This window comes from Nematolebias whitei, chromosome 22 (assembly GCF_014905685.2).
Source record: "Nematolebias whitei isolate Nwh7 chromosome 22, NemWhi1, whole genome shotgun sequence".
In the NCBI taxonomy this organism is placed as follows: Eukaryota; Metazoa; Chordata; class Actinopteri; order Cyprinodontiformes; family Rivulidae; genus Nematolebias; species Nematolebias whitei.
In genome coordinates, this window is record NC_056519.1 from 27,679,097 (window position 1) to 27,696,804 (window position 17,708).

Here is a 17,708-nt window from a genome sequence, read left to right on the forward strand (position 1 = left end):
GATGAGAGACGAAACGTTTCTAGATTTTTTTTGCTTTGTTTGCTTTTGTTTTTTTTTTGAATGTCCAGAGGACCAGATTGAACTTTTTTGGACTGATTCAATATGCACACTATTGTTTTCTAATTCTTTACCTTTTTTTTATACGCTTGTCGAAAGGTGGACATTTTACGGACTAGTCTCCATCCATACGTTCATAAACTTTCTCATCTCGCCCATAACTTCTGATCCGCTCATGATAATTTAACCAAACTTCGTACTACGTCATATGCATCATCACTGGATGGAGTGACTTGTACACTTTTCATCCCTCCAGCTCCAAGGTCAAGGTCACAAATCAAGGTCAACATGTAGTTTCTGGTTCATTGATATGTTTAGAACCATTGAGTCAGAGGGTTATTCACAAAGACTGAGCCTGTTAGTTATTCTCCTTGATGACCTGAACGGTTCACCTCTACGATTTTATGCAGCATTGACAGCATATAGTTTTGTTGGTGTAAATAATTCAACTCTGTGGAACTGCTTTGGTTTGGTTTGAAGTAATAAAACCCAGTGAAATGATGATTATTTTTATAATACACTTAGTTTGGTTCTATGTTTTTGGGCTGTTCCTTGACATTTGGTTTTGTTCTGTTAATAGACCCAGTCATCAATGAACCAGTAGAGGTCTGTCCTGCATCACTTTGTAGCAGAACCAGCTTTTAGCTGCAGAAAAGATTAAATCACTTTTCCCTAACACACATTCCACATTACATTTACCTTGTGGTTTACTGTATTGTTTTATGACTTGGAAAGCATTTTGTTTTACCAAGCTTGTCATGCTTCTTTGCATAAAATAGATCTTCAGCACGGTATAAGGAACAGATTAAGATTGGAAACTGCATATTTCAGTGGCAGGACAGTACAGTGAAGGTTACTGTGTTACTCTTAAAACAGCTGTGTTCCTTGACAAAGTCTGATGATTTCATTTCATGTTCATTTGGAACAGAATATTCATGTCTGTTAAATGTCCAGCTCTGAGTGGAGATCAGACAGCAGCTAGAAGGAGCAGCTGCAGGTACTAAAATAACTCCTGATGCAAATATTGAAACAAAGTCTAACAAGCGCTACACTTGTCATTTGAGGAAGACATGCTTTCTAGTTTTTATATTGCAGTGTTTCCCCTACCATTATACAAGCAGGGTGCCCTGCCAACTGAACCAACCCCACCCCCAACACACATTGCCTCCGATGTGTGTCCCATCGGAGTATGAATGTGATAAAGCTCTGATTAGTCTCTTTAGAATGATTTGTTCAGTTATCTTTGTAGAGATCTAGTAGAGTGCTGTATGAATGGGTAAATGAGGCACAGATTGTTGTAAAGAGCTTTGAGTGTCTTGATAAAATAGAAAGGTGATACCATAAGTACAGTTCATTTACCATTTACCTTGCCAAGGCAAGGAAACTAGGGGAAACACTGTATTGCTTAAAAGTATAGTTTCCTCAAATGATTGGGGTGGCCGAAGGTTAATCTGTGGTGGCTAAGGCAACCCCCTGACTCTGCCACTGTGCGTGGTTGTGTATTAAATTGCTCCCTCCACCACCAGGATCCATCTCTCTGCGCTGCCTCAGACAGACAAAAATAAAATAAAAAACCTGCATAGTCTAACTCCTACCCACTGCAATATTCATCCATCCATTTTCTTTACCCGCTTTTTCCAATTTGGGTCACGGGGGTCGCCGGTGCCCATGTCCAGCATTCACTGTGCGAGGGGCGGGGTCGCAAGTTCATCACAGGGCCACATAGAGACAAACGAGACAAACAACCATTCACTCTCTCACTCACACCTAGGGACAATTTAGAGTTACCAATCAGCCTAACATGCATGTTTTTGGTCTTTGGGAGGAAACCGGAGTACCCGGAGAAAACCCACGCATGCACGGAGAGAATATGCAAACTCCACCCAGAAAGGCCCCTGGACTGGGGTTTGAACCAAGGACCTGCTCGCTGAGAGGCAGCAGCTCTACCAGTTGCGCCACCGTGCTGCCCCACTGGACTATGTTGCACCAAAAACATTAAGGCTTACTGGCATTCCCTGCTCAACTCCAGTCCAGAAAAAGACTCATCAAAAACAATACAAACATTCACTAATGAATGCCCTCAGTGACGGGAGACATGGGGGCTTGTTAGTCCTGATCTGGACATGTCTGCATGTTGGGCCTCTGCCAGGCGTCAGCCTCTTGCTTGGCTGTGGGCCCTACAGGAACATAATGTCAGTGTCCTTTCATTCCTCCTCCCAGACTCTTACCCATACGTGTCATCGTTGGTCTGTGCCTTCTTCATGTGTCTGACTCCTCTGTGGATTATCATCTCCTCCAAACACCCAGCCAGCCGCACGCTGCTCTACTCCGGATGGGAGCCCGTCATCACAGCCATGGTCATTAGCAGGTGTGTGTTCAGTCTTGGAAAGGGAAAGAACAGTTCTTCTGTCAGTTCTTGTAGTGTCTGGTTTGTTTAATGACTCAGCCTTTGAAAACAGCTGTAGCACATCCATCCTCTGCTCTCTTCTGCCCAGCTGTGTTCAGTCACTGGAACAGGATTTATTAGTCTGTTATTCTTGTTGTAGCTGCAGCTTGTCCACAGTCAGGCGCATGATTAAACTTCCCTTTCAGACTCTGAAATATTGACTCAGTATATACAAGTTGTGGTGCCAGATATGATTAGCTGAAAGTGACAGAAGACAAAACTTTATCACTTATATGATTTTATCAGAAAATGTCACGAGGTAGACAGATGTACTGTTTACATTCCAGACAAAATGCAGGTCAGGTGATGCTCTGTTGCCTTTTTGTTATATTTGACATTTAATAACTGCTTGTTGTGTCTTTAGCATTGGAGGGCTCATCCTGGACAAAACTGTCTCTGACCCAAACCTAGCTGGAATTGTAGTATACACTCCAGTTATCAATGGTGAGTAATAATAATAATAATACTTTATTTGTATAGCACCTTTCAAACAAATGTTACAAAGTGTTTCACATTAATCTATTAAAACATCATAAATGACGTCAGAAACACAAAAGTATACCAAATCAATTAAAATAGATAACAACATAAGAAAGAAAAAAAAAGAAATTCAGATATTAAAAGCCTTATTAAACAAGTAAGTTTTAAATAATGATTTAAAAGAAGACAATGAAGAGGCCTGTCTAATATTTAAAAGAAGAGCATTCCACACATTAGGAGCCCCAACCATAAACGCCCTCCCTCCTTCTGTCACCAGTCGAGCTCTGGGAGTGGAAAGTAATAACAGATTTAAGAATCTGAGATTACAAGAAGGGATGTAGGGGGTAAGAAGCTCAGATAGATATGATGGTGCAAGATCATTCAGGGATTTAAAAACAAACAATAAAATTTTAAAGTCAATTCTAAAAAGCACAGGGAGCCAATTCAATGAGGACAGAACTGGAGTGATGTGCTGATATTTATGGGATCTTGTGAGAACTCTAGCTGCAGTGTTTCGTTGAAGACGATTAAGAGAACTTTGGGACAGACCAGAAAATAAAGAGTTACAATAATCAAGATGACAGGAGACAAAGGAATGAATAAGAGTTGCTGCATCAGTTAAATAGATAAATTTTGGCAATATTCTTAATTTGAAAAGTATTGACTGTTTCTTTTAGTTTGCATTAATTTAAAGGCTCAGTGCACAGCATGTACAGTGTATAATCTGTATTGGTGTTTCAAGCAGTAAGAAGCATGCATGAACTGAATATGACGTCTGCAACGATGTGTGGCACTGATGTTTTCCACAAACAATGCCTGCACGCCGTTTAAACTGGAAGTTAGTTGGAACAGAGAAACTCTTGTCTTATTTATCTTTCTCAGTTTTTTTAATTAGTGCAGTCCCTGGGAGTAGACAAACTGTTTATTCACAACATGAATAGGAACTGTTTGTTTTGTGCGTGGCGCTTCCACAAATGAATGATGGTAAAATGAGTCAAATCACATCTGCTCAACAAACAGATCGACAAAAGTTACACAAAACATTACTCCAAATACTCATCTGTATGAAAAACATTATTATTATTATTATTATTTCTTCTTTCTTCTTCTTCATATGAATGACTTTGCTGATGACTATCTGAAACAGCTGCCTGAATCTGACAACAATGTGTCATGGTGACCGTTGTTACTACCCACACTAACGCTGTATTTTCCATTCAAGTCATGAAGCACACAACTCTCTGCTCTCTGCAGGTATTGGTGGAAACCTGGTGGCCATTCAGTCCAGCAGGATATCCACCTACTTACATTTCCACTGTGCTCCTGGAGAGGTTCCTGAAGAGGCCAAGGGCTGCTATTACCCCTGCCGCACATTCTGTGGCACAGGTTAGTCCTCACAACACCTGCTAAGGTGACATTTTAATCAGGCTTTAATTTAAAAGTTTGAAGTCAGTGTCTTTCAGTCTTTAACAGGAATATTACGTATTGCGTGTAAAGGAAATTAATATTTGTTTCTAAAGGTAAAGTTCTCAGCAGGGTATCAAATGGTTTAACAATATTTTTCATGGAAGTGGTTTAAAATTAAAGACGTAACATCATCTGTAACAAGTAAAACTTGTATTTGTGCCTCCTAAAACATCCATAATGAAGAGGATGAAAGTACACTGAATATGAGCATGCTTGATTGTTTTCTACCGGTCCATTTTTCATCACTTTATAAAGGTGCATTTTGTCACTGGTGAGGAAAATGTTTTGTCTTTGTTTTTTTTCCACAGTGGGAAAAATACTGTAACTACTTGATCGCTGATTTTGTGTGTCTGCCTATTTGCAAAGAAATGAAGAGCCTTAATTTTTTTTGCTTGTACTATGTTACTGTACTATGTTACTGTACATGTACTATGTTACTGTAATATGTTACTGTACATGTATGAAGCATAGGTAGACTGTGTTTCATTCATTCAACATTTATTTAAACAGATAAGTCACGTTGAGCCTCGAAGACTCATTTACAAGTGAGTGTACAGGTATATGCTGAAGCCTTTGGACTGACTAGATGCACTGATTAAGCTGATACACTCAGCAACCCCAGCACCATCCACTCATTCTATTAATTTTATTCAGTTTATTTCTATAGCTCCAAGTCACAACAGAAGTTGTCTCAGTAAACTGTACAAACACATTCACATATACAGTAGTCCCTCGTTTATCGCGGGGGATCTGTATCCTGAGGCCCTGCGATAAGCGAAAAACCTTGAAGTAAGAATAGTAGTATCCTGATGTATGCTCAATAATCCAGGTAGAAAAATCTAAAAAAGTTAAATCTGGTCCTCTGGACATTCAAAAAAAACCCAAAGCAAAACAACAAAAAATGTAGAAACGTTTCGTCTCTCATCCGAGAGACTTCCTCAGTCTGAGGTGCTGTATTCAGCTCAGTCTCAGAATGTCCAGAGGACCAGATTTAACTTTTTTAGATAAGAATAGTTGTTTTATGAAATTTCTTTAACAAAGGTTCGTGAACAGTCGGCCCCAATAATTCACACGAGAGGAAATAAAACAAGGAGACTGTTCTGCTAGAAATAATAGTGTCATTTATTAATCTGCCACAGAAAACAGCCAAGCAAACATGTACACTTGTACACTCTTTACACACAAATTGATATGAGAGCCTCTCACCGTGACCCGTGGTCGGGAAGCCTTCGACCCGAGTGACAGGAATCACACCAACAGCTGGGCACCTCGCGCGTTGGTCCGCAGCAGACTTCTAACTCTGTCACAGTGTTGTGCTTCTTAAATACCCCTCCCCGACCGGATCACGTGAGAGTAGACAAAAACAAGTTTGATGGTTACCAGAACAACGGGCGAGGAGCTGGTGACTCCTAAAAACATGTTGAAAACATGTCCTTCCAGTAACGGAGCGCCGTGACCGCAGGGCGGGCCAAGCTCTGCTGCCAAAAACACTCCTAAGCTTAATAAAGCATTCCTAAAGAGAATACACTGCACCCCTCCGTCCCTCTGCAAACCATCAAAGAGTGTCTAAATGATTATAAGTAACACACACAAAATATATGTTTGAATAGGCATAAAGGCAACTTAAAATCTTGTAAAATATATTTTTATATCAATAGTAGTACAAGTAGTAAGTAGTGTTTATTTTACTATATATATATTAAGTTGTTTTAACCCCTTCCCACACTCTTACAATATTCTAAACAATATTTCTAAACGCTCTAAAAAAAAAAAGAGTACCGAATGTCATGATTTAAACTCGGCCACGCCCATTTCTCCACAGCAGAACGGAGATCACAGTGGAGGAGAGAGGAGGAGCTGCAGGAGGAAGTTTCTCCTGCAGCTGTGGGCTGCACAAATGTAAATGGTAAATGGACTGTACTTATATAGTGCCTTTCTATCTTATGTCAAGATACTCAAAGCTCTTTACACTACAATCTGTGTCCTCATTTACCCATTCATACATCACTCTACTAGATCTCTACAAAGCTAATTGACCAAATCATTCTAAAGAGACTAATCAGAGCTTTATCACATTCATACACTGATGGGACACACATCGGAGGCGATGAAGGGTTTAGTGTCTTGCCCAGGGACACTTTGGCATGTGACTGCTGGTGGATTTGAACCCACAACTCTTGCATTGGAGGACGTCTGCTCTAACCACTCAGCCACAGCCGCCCCAAATGTGCATCACATGCTAAATAATTTAAAATAAGTAATTTAAAATAAATAATTTAAAATAAAAATTCCATCATGATCGTGCGGCTCATCCATCAGTCAGCCAGTTGTGTGTCATGTCCAGTCTTATTTTGAAAAACCGCGATAGAGCGAGTCTGCGAAAAACAAACTGCAAAGTAGTGAGAGACCACTGCATAAAAGCACCAATTAATAAAGTTCTCTATCTAAGGAAGCAGCAGATTGTGTTGAATCTTCACTTGATCACAGTCTCCCATCCTGAGCAAGCACAAAGGAAACAGCGGAAAGGAAAAACTTCCTTTTAACAGATATAAACCTCCAGTAGAACCAGGCTCAGGACAAGTGACCATCTGCTTTGACCGGCAGGTTTGAGAGGACAGAAAGAAACAAATTAACACAAAATTACAGGTCCAGGTGTACTTTCAATTGGAAGAAAGACAAAAAATTAGGGATGCTCCAATCAGGTTTATTTTATTTATTATTTTGCTGCCAGTCACCAATACTGATCACGTAGATTGGCTGTCAGTTTTTTGATTTAGTTAAGATGAGTGCTACTTGCTACATGATCTGGAAAATAGGAACCATAAAATCACCTTAATTTGGACAAAAAAAAGTTTTTATTTACTTTTTCAAGGCATAAACAATATCAAAAACTTGCAGGCACAATACAGAAACTATTCAGTCAAAAGGAGAAGTGAAAAACACTTCAATTTACCTTTTAACAGTAACAGAATCTTTAACAGATTGAAAACATTAAGACTCTCAACAGGCTAACTGGTGCAGAAAGTCAAATAAATCTCAAAACATTCCCTAAATCAAAGTCATAGTTTTTTGTCAGTCACACCACAAGTGGTACATGTGGTGGAACGAAATTGTGCACACAGGGTCCCAGTTACATCCAACAAAGGTATAAAATGTAAAAGAGAAACGGTAATAAGATCTAAGATATCTAAGAAAAATGTTAACTAAAAACACACTAAGCACTAATAGCATAAAAACAACACACTGAACAGCAGCATGAACATGAGTCTGTGTGAGCAGATGAGGATGAATGAACACAGCAACATGAAACGGATCAGCAGCAACATGATGTGATTTTTTTTCACAATGATTATCCTGGTTAGAGATTCATGAGTCTTAACAGCCTCAGGGTAGAAGCTGTTCCTCAGTCTAATGGTTCTACACTTAATGCTCCTCAACCTCTTTCTTGAGGGGAGTGGAGCAAAAAGTGTGTGTGCTGGGTGAGTGGGGTCCTTCATGGTGCCAGTGGCCCTCTTCCTGCATCTGGAGGTGTAAATGTCTGTGATGGTGGGGAGGCGGATTCCAACATCTTCTGTGTAGATGAACATATGCATGAGATATATTCATAAATTAAACGGATTCTTTCATTTTTCTGGACTGTATATAATGTGCATTGAATTTAATAAAATGTGGACGGAAACGTTAATTATCTTTGACTCACCAACGACAGTGGGTCATTTATTAACAGAATCAAAGTTTAACACATCACACATTTACATTAATTTGGCAAAATATGAAAAATAACAACATGGCTAATTTAGCAAGCTGTACAATTTTGATTAACCATACGGCGATGGTTGAAAACTTTACACAGACATTTCTAAAATATCTGGAATGATTTCTAGCAGATAGAAAAGTTTAAAGATGGAAAGATGAAGTTTAGAGGGAGGGAGATGGTATGTGAGGTAAAGTGTTGAACAGAACGGCACCCTCCATTCGAACCCAGCTTTCCTCGGTACGCTCGATAGTAAACTCGACTCGTTACCTCTCTGACGATGAATCAGTGGAAACGGAGCTCCAGTTAAGCTACCGGTCCAGCGTCTCCGTAGGATGGCAGAGAACCGTCCGGAGTGGTGGCGGGACTTCACTCATGTGAAGGCCACTCGTGAGGTGAACTGTTGTTGATGGAGTCCTTCAGAAGTTCCACTCAGAGGTGGAAGATGTCATAATCCCAAAATACTCGGAAGAGCTCTGAATCATGGCTGGACTTCTGTTCTCCCAAACGACTGGAGCTGCAAACTCTCCACCCGACTCCAACTGGACTCGACTCCAAACTCGACTCCAAACTCGACTGGGTTGAACTAGGAAGTACCAACCTTTAAAGAGCTCTATTTCCGGTTCACTTGGGAGTTTCCTGATTGGTCGTTTCAACCAGACAGGGGTGTGTTTTTGTGACGTAAGAGGTCACTAAGAGTTAGAAAAACAGCAAGAATGTTATGGAACAGATTGAAAATGTTTTTCAGACAGACGAGAGGAATATTTAGACGAGTTGGCGGAAAACAGGTGCCAGCTTCTCTATTTACGTCTGAGAGGATTTAAAAACATGACAGCTCGTTCCAACACTTGTTTGCGTTTGACTCCAACCTTGGACCAACTTACACTGCTCATTCAAAGACAGAAAATCAGAAAATGTATAATTACTCTGTAACAGACCTTAACATGAATTCTAACTTTGCATGAGGATTAAAAATCATTATTACTGTTTCACAGTTAATTAAAAATGATTAGTTCACTGCAGCATCTAAAATGGTTTGAACTAAAAACACTTTGATTATCAAACATTTGTAAAATAGTAATGATAATAGAAAAGAGAGTGTTCTTTCACTTGATTCAAGAAAGAAAGTCTCAGGATGGGTCAACCTGTATTTCTGGATTCAAATCAATGAAATGACAGTTTCTGTCCCATACGGTCCCTAAGGTCAGGACTTTGACCTCAGGCCTAGTTCACTACATCTGTGCAGCCTTCACCACTCTCTGCAAAGCTTTTCTTTCTGCAGCTGTGCAGCCTCCATGCCACACATTGATGCTGGAGTACAGGATGCTCTCCACTGCACACCTGTAGAAGGAGGTGAGGACTAGAGGATGACACAGGAGTGGATTTTCACTCCTGTCCTGGTCCCACAGAAAAAAATCCTGTTCTGTCCCAATCCTGGTCCAGAGTAAAAAATAAATAAATCTTGTCCTGTCCCACTCCTGGTAACATGATTCCTGCTCCTGTCCTGCTCTTGTTCAGAATCACTCCCACTCCTGTACTGCTCCTGTTTTTCATTTAATTTTTAGGAAATACATTGAATTTGATTCGATTTTCTACCCATTCCTGTTTAAATTACTTTGTGTTGTGCAGTTTTATTTCAAAAGATATGGCAACAGGAACAGTTCATCTGTGGTTGAAATAGAGACATTTATTTCCATAATCCAAACAAAAACCTTCACTAAAGGGCACAAAACAAATAATACATTGCCTATAGTCCATATAATTTCTCTACGGAGGATCAGCTGCTGAGTCCCTGTTTCTAACTCTTTTGCAAGTCAGTTACAGTAAATACAAAAAATCAAAACCAGTACATGGGTCACACCATGTCTACCTTACATGAAAGAACCCAAACATAAGTTGCATTTTACTAATTTATTAAGCAATTGTTTCCTTTAAACAGTGACATTACCGTCATGTTTTAAATTGTTTAAACAAACAAACAAAAACAAAAAAGAAAAATAATGAACCAAGCAGAGAACTCAACAAATAAAAATGTTTCAAGGCATTATTATACATTGGACGACATCCTCAAGAAGTTCAGTCTATGTGGTTGAGGTAACGAGCTCATTTCGGTGAAGCAGGATGTCGTGCAGCTTACCAGACTTAAAAGCATAATTTACAGACTGGAGCATTACAGGTCTGGTGGTCCACCTCATCTCTCCATAGCTTCAGTGACCGGTCCAGCACCTTGTGTAAGCTAAAAGTGAAAGACGACAGTGCACAAGTCAAAATAGTGTTACAGTGACTACAAATTACAATTTGTTGGCCTTTCTTTTGGAAAAAAATATTAGATCAAAAACAAGAGATTTACAATTGAAATGAAGTCAAGAAAATGTGACATTTGCATTTATAAATTACAGTAGCTTATTTTTTCTTTATTTATTTCACTTATCATATTTTATAATTATTTAAGCAGCCTCACCAGGCAGAGATTACAAGATTTTATGTATTTTACCTGCTCTTTTGAAGTTTGTGACAAGGGTCTTTGTGTCCAATGCTGTTTAACAGCTTGCTTTCAGAGCTAACAGCTTCGTGTGTTAGGTAGAAAAATTAAATTAAATTAAAGACAAACAAAAAGCTTAGTGCTACTTCTTGTGCCATGCTTTCTAAAACAGTTATTGAATAAAGGATTTACTCATGTAGGTAAATATAAATGTTTTAATACCTGTTAAAATACACCAGAATTCAGGAAATGGCAGCTACTTTATTCAAAAAGTTATGGGGGAGGACCCACAGACCTCACACCAATATGTCCCCCCTACAGTAATTCTAATGATAATACCTACTGTGTTGTTCAAGCCAAGAGGCATTGTCAACACTGGAGAGCTAAGGCCCCTAAAAAGTGCTTCTAGAATCGTCCCTGGTGTGAAGAAAGTAACTGAGAAAAATCAACTATTGGCCTAACATTTAACACAACAACATTATTGTACACATCATATCTTAAATCTAAAACCAAAACAGTTATAATATATATGCAACCAGCCTTTCATATAAAAACTGGGATATTTTTACCGGAGAATGCTTTCACTTTAACAAGTTTGTTGTTGTACTGGCATGGCTTGTGGCCGACAGTAACTATTTACACAATAAAGTGATGGTTATTCACGTTTTCCTCGATTTCAGTATCCAGCAGGACATCACAATATAAAAATAGGAATATTTTTACCGGAAAATGCATGCACTTTAACCAGGTAGAGTTCGTTTATTTTATTTTTTTTTACATTACAAACAGCGACAGATAATGAAGATTTTAACCTAAAAACCCACATAACAAAGCAGAGCATAATTTTTACATTAAAAGGTACAAGGTGGAGAAAATGCACTGTTTGAGTCTGTTTATTTACTGAAGGTAAACAGCAGCTCCTCACTGCAGCTGAGACTAAACATTTAAAGCAACACAGCACCAAAACAACTCTCGTGAAGTTCAGGGTTATTTGACATTTTCCTGCCTGTTCTGTGAGTTTAATAGACAGGCAATTACTTCTTACCTTGCATTGCAAACTATTTTCAGTTACTCGGTACCGCTTCGCTGCTCCTCCCACCTTCTTGGTGAAAAGCTACAGTTGGAACAGTTGACTTCTGGGCAATGTAGTTCTTTTGACTTGTGTTAAAGTGAAGGCTTACTGAAAGAAAACTACAAAATAGCTGCGCCCATGTTTTTTTTTTGGTTTAATTTTCATTTTTGATTATTGGTCGGTTCCCGCTCCTGTCTGTTCCCGTTAGCTTTCAGTCCGGTCACGTCCCGGTAGGAATGCGCGATATAAACGGTATACGGTAGAAACGATAGAAATTTATCCTACGATAGAGATCTGACTTCTACCGACTAACCACAGTAATGCTGTATCTGATGTAAAATCAGAGTTGTCAGATTTAATCGTTACTTTTTTTTGTTGAAAACTGTGCGCAAGTGGCGTTCAAGTGTAAAATCAGAGCTGTCAGATTTAATCGTTACTTTTTTTTAGTTGAAAACTGCGCAAGTAGGGTTAGTCTTTTCTTCGAGGGCTAAGTAGCGAAGCTACAAGCTAACTACGCCGGGCTTGCCATAGTGTTGTCGTATTCGGACGCATGCGCAAATCGCTGTGTTCCGTCAAAAGTTTTTGTTTTTTTCTGTTCAAACTTAAAGTAAGTGTTGGTCAGCTTTAGAGAAACCTGCTCCCTGATCTGTGAAAAGAACGCTGTGTTGTGTGATTTCACTGCGAGACCCTTTGGTCAAAGCCACAGTCATTTTGTGTCAGATCTTGATTAAAGTGGAAGGAGACGCCCACTAGAGGGTTAGAGGGTGAAGTGTTTCAGTGTAAAATGCTGCTCTGTTGCTGTTCATTTCTTAAGTGAGAATACTGGAAACCGTTGGCGTTAACAACATATTCTTTTGTTTAAAACATATGACTAAAACTAAATTTGATATCTTTTGCACTGTTTTGCACTTCAAGAAAGAAGCCTTATACTTTGTTTATTATTTAAAAACTCTCTCGACCTAGTAGTGGAATTTTCTTAATTCAAAATATATGATGGCAAAAGGACACCCTATGCTTTTTTCATTCCTATTGCAAGTTTTATACCAAAAACATCGCAATATATATCTTTATCGCCACCCTTCACAATACATGATATGAATTTTATGCCATATCGCACATTCCTACGTCCCGGTCACGTGAGTTATATTGAGGTTGACTCCGGTCCCACTGGAATCCGGCTGGAATCACGTGACTCGCGGTACTCCTGAAAAAATGTCATTCTCTAGTGAGGACTGAGCTTCTCAGACCAGTTTGTCTCAGCCGCCTGAGGAAGTAGAGTCTCTGATGAGCTTTCTTGATCAGGCTGGTTGAGTTGTTTCCCCAGCTGAGGTTGTCATTCGGGTGTACACCCAAGTACTTGTAACTGGAGACCACTTCCACCACAAATCCTCCTATGTTCGGGGGAGGGGGGTAGGTGGGTTTGTTCCATCTGAAGTTAACGTGAATGAATCCACTCCACCTAATTATTTAAATAAAATTCTGTAACTTAAATTACCAGTATTAGGTTAGCTGGGACTCTGACTGACACCCAAGCACTTGTAGCTGGAGACCACTTCCACCACAGGTCCTCATGTTCAGAGGGGTGTAGGTGAGTTTGTTCCTTCTGAAGTCCACAATCATCTCCTTTGTCTTCTTCACATTGATGTTAAGGTTATTCTCTTTGCACCAGCTCTCCAGGTGTTCCACCTCCTGCCTGTAGCAGGACTCATCATTGTTTGTGATGCATCCCACCACCGCTGTATCATCTGCAAATTTTACAATGTGACAGCCTGGATGGGTAGCTGCACAGGAGAGGACTGAGCACATATCCTTGAGGGGAGCCAGTACTGAGGGTTATGGTGGAGGAGGAGAATTGTGGATCCTCACAGACCGCGGTCTGTTTGTTAAGAAGTCTAGGACCCATTTGCATATGGAGGTGCTTAGTCCTAGTGTGAATAGTTGCCTCTGTAGTAAAATATTGTGATCAACTGTATCAAATGCTGCACTGAGGTCTAACAGGACCAGTATAGACGCAAGTCCATTGTCTGAGTCCATGAGAAAATCATTAGTGGCTTTTACTAGTGCTGTTTCTGTGCTATGATAAGCTCTAAACCTTGACTGAAACTCTTCAAACAGATTATTTCTTTGTAGATGTTCATGCAACTGACCTGCAACTATTTTCTCTAGAATTTTTGAGATTATAGTTAGGTTAGATATAGGTCTATAGTTGGCCAAAATTTCTGAATCAAGGTCAGACTTTTTAAGTAAAGGTTTAATTACAGCAACCTTAAAGCGCTGTGGTACATAACCATTCATTAAAGCCAAATTATGTAGATCCAAAATGTGGACATTAATTAGGGGAAATACCTCTTTAAACAGTCTGGTTGGGATGGGATCTAGCAGACATGTGGATGGTTTGGATGACGTTACTTTTTTTTGACAATTCAGAGAACTCAGCAGGACAAAAACTGTCCAAGCATAAATCAGGCTCTAGTGAAATTTTTAAAGTTGTCTCATTTGACAGGGGACTAGAGATAGTAGAAGGAAGGATGGTTTGAATTTTCTCTCCAATTGAAATAATTTTATTTATGAAGAATCTCATGAAGTCATCACTACTTATAGTTGTAGGGATACATGGTTCAACAGAAATGGGACTTTTCTTTAGTTTAGCTACACTGCCTGGCCAAAAATGAGTCTCCACCTGGATTTAACTGTTCAAAGGTAGGTAATCCAATAGTAGGTACTAGCCTACTATTGGATTATTTCTGCAAGGGCAATTGTCTTTCAGCTGGCAACAAGATTTTTAACCCCAACTGGTGCAATGAGTTGCTTCTCATTTCTTAAACAACCATGTTGAAAGACACATGGTGTGGTTGTGGAAAAGATGTCAGTCTGTTTGAGAAGGGTCAAATCATTGGCATCAAGCAGAGAAAACATCCAAGGAGATTGCAGAAACTACTAAAATTGGGTTAAGAACTGTCCAACACATTATTAAAAACTGGAAGGATAGTGAGGACCCATCGTCTTCGAGGAAGAAATGTGGCCGGAAAAAAATCCTGAATGATCGTGATCGGTGATCACTTAAAAGTTTGGTGAAATCAAATGGAAGAAAAACAACAGTAGCACTCACGGCTATGTTTAATAGTGAAATTAAAAGTATTTCCACACACACAATGTGAAGGGAACTCTAGGAATTGGGACTGAACAGAGGAATTCTTCTTGGTGCAACCGCAAAGTTCAGTCCCCTGGCAAGAATCTCTGTCTCCGGCTGGGTGAGTTGTCTGTCAGATAAATTCTTCACCCACTTTTCTGTCTCCCTGGCATGTAACTGTCTACCGGAGTGTTGTCTGCCACTGAATGTGGTATTGTTGGAATTGTGATGGTGTTGACGAGTTATCAGTAAGTTAAACTTGTTTTGTTGTCAAGTTTTGGACTTGACATGCTGGGCTAAGCGTACCTGATCTGTACAGTCCATCACTTGCTGGAGACTGATGAAACAATGGTCTCCTTTGATGTCACATCACTCTTTATGTGCATTCCTGTTGATGATGCAGTAGAGGTGGTCAGTTTAAGATTAAAATCAGACACCACTCTGAACAGCAGGACCACGCTTTCCACAAAGCAACTGTTTCAGAATCAGAATTAGAATAAACTTTATTGGCATTGCACCGAGATACAACACGAATATGTACGTACAGTCGTCCGAAGATGGGCGGAGTGCACGAAGCTGCGGCTAAAATAATCAGTGCAGCCTTCTTATTCTTATTCAGAATAATATTTTGCTTAGATAAGAAAAGGAAAGAAAACATGAGGAGAGACGGTATAAAAAAAAGATCTCTCACACCGTGCCCTAGATAGGGCACAATTTGAGGCATCAAAAAAACCTACCACAGCAAAGCAACATAAACAGACGTTATACATGAACATATAGGCGGTGAAAACATTGAATTTTTAAGGGAAAGTCATAGCATAGTCCAGAGTCTCCCCCCCCCCCCCCCCAGCCATTGTCCAGATAAGAGGTGACGTTCATCTTCAGCTCAGTTGAGGTTCTGTTACATGTCCATGGCCTTGGGGAAGGGAGGGGTGAGGAAACAGTCAAAGCATCTTTGTTGTTTTCAAAACATTCCAGGAGGAGTTGAGATAAGACCAACATCAAGGCCACAGTTTGGGTCAGGCAGAACTCGTAATTGTTGTTTCTGCCTTTAAAGTCGCGCTGGTACATATTATCTGATGGAAACTCCAAAACAGCCGAATTGATCCTTTACTCCAAAGTCGAGCTCACAGCTTCTCCAGATTATTCCCACCATTCATGAGTGCTGCCAGGGAGAACACAGTCCTAATACAGCTGCTCCAATTCCCTGTCACAGCTCCACATTCAGTCCGAGCACTGTCAAGCTTCAACACCTCCACACGAATTTGTAGACAACCAGATTCCACCAACCCAAGCAGTAGATTCTAGTCATCATCATGAATCCAATTTTTCCTCTAGAGTTCAGAGTGTCCTCCTTACCCTGACTCCTGTCGGGAGAAGTTGATCAATTTTGTTGAGAGACCAGCTGATCCTTCCAATTAAGAGGTATGCAGGAAAAAAAAGAGGCTTTTTAAGGGTTCACAGGACAAAAGAACACAGCAGGGAAGTGGGTGGGGGGGGGGGCAGAGAGGGAAAACACGTCTGGTTTCACCGTAGAATAGCAAGAAAAAATTCTTGAAACTGTGCCTGCAGTCAACCTACTTCACATATGGGGGCCAATATTATAGGCAGAAACATGGGTGTGCTATGGGGTCTCCAGTTTCTCCTATTGTGGCCAACCTGTACATGGAAGAGGTAGAAAAGAGAGCCTTGACATCCTTTTCAGAGACACCACCAAGTCATTAGTTCAGGTATGTTGACGACACCTGGAGTAAAATTAAATCTCAGGAAGTCTTACATTTCACTGATCACATCAACTCTATGGATAAATACATATTAGCTTATATGGGCCAAATGTGGACGATGCCGCTTTTTTTCATGATCTCTTCTCTACTCTATCAAATCACATGGATTGCTCGCTGGTACTGGGAGGTGATCTTAACTTTGGTCTAGATAACAAAATAGACAGGCTGAATGCAGTAGGAGCTCAACGCAGTTGGCAATCCATAAATGTAGTTAAACAGTACATGAGTGATTATGGACTCTGCGATGCATGGCGGTCTCTTCACCCTAATAGTAAAGAGTATTCTTTCTTTTCACATGTGCATCACTCTTACTCTCGTCTGGATTATTTTATAATCAGCAACTCATTGCTGACCAACATTTCAGACACTAAGATACACCCTATTGCTGTCAGCGATCATGCACCAGTTACTTTAAATTTAGATAATAAGAAAGAAATCCCAAAAAGTATAAACTGGAGATTAAATACCTCACTGCTTATGGATGAAGAATTTATACAATACTTTCAAAATGAATGGACATCGTATTTAGAGTTTAATGACTTGCCAGGTACATCAGCGTGTACACTCTGGGAGGCTGGGAAAACAGTTATGAGAGGGAAAATAATATCCTACGCAACAAACAAAAAGAAAAAAGAAAATAAACGTATTGAGGAATTAGAGAAATCTATCAAATTATTAGAAAGTTTACAAGGAGAGGAAACACAGAAAAAACTACGCAAGATAAAATTAGAACTAAATGAATGTATTGACAAAAAAAACAAATTCTTAGTACAAAGACTTCGCTTGGAACATTTTGAACACAGTAATAAATCCGGTAGCTTTTTAGCTAATCAACTCAAATTAAATAAAGAAAAAACGTCTATATATGGTATTAAAGACACAAATGGTAACATAACTTATGACGAGGAAAAAGTAAATAGTGTTTTTAGAGATTTCTATAAAACTTTATATACTCCACAAATAAATCCAACAGATGAAGATATTAATCAATTCTTGGAGAGAGTAATACTTCCAAAACTAGACAGTAGTCAATCTT

General features: G+C 39.6%; 1 protein-coding gene across 1 annotated transcript in view; it reads left to right on the plus strand.

The window, feature by feature from the left end:
* Window positions 1-17,708, plus strand: part of LOC119428573 (solute carrier family 41 member 2) — an 86,205-nt gene that overhangs the window by 62,609 nt on the left and 5,888 nt on the right. The window contains exons 6-8 of the mRNA XM_037696255.1: window positions 2,278-2,425; window positions 2,868-2,947; window positions 4,238-4,369. Coding sequence (XP_037552183.1) covers window positions 2,278-2,425; window positions 2,868-2,947; window positions 4,238-4,369 — 360 coding nt within the window. The remainder of the gene's footprint in view (window positions 1-2,277; window positions 2,426-2,867; window positions 2,948-4,237; window positions 4,370-17,708) is intronic.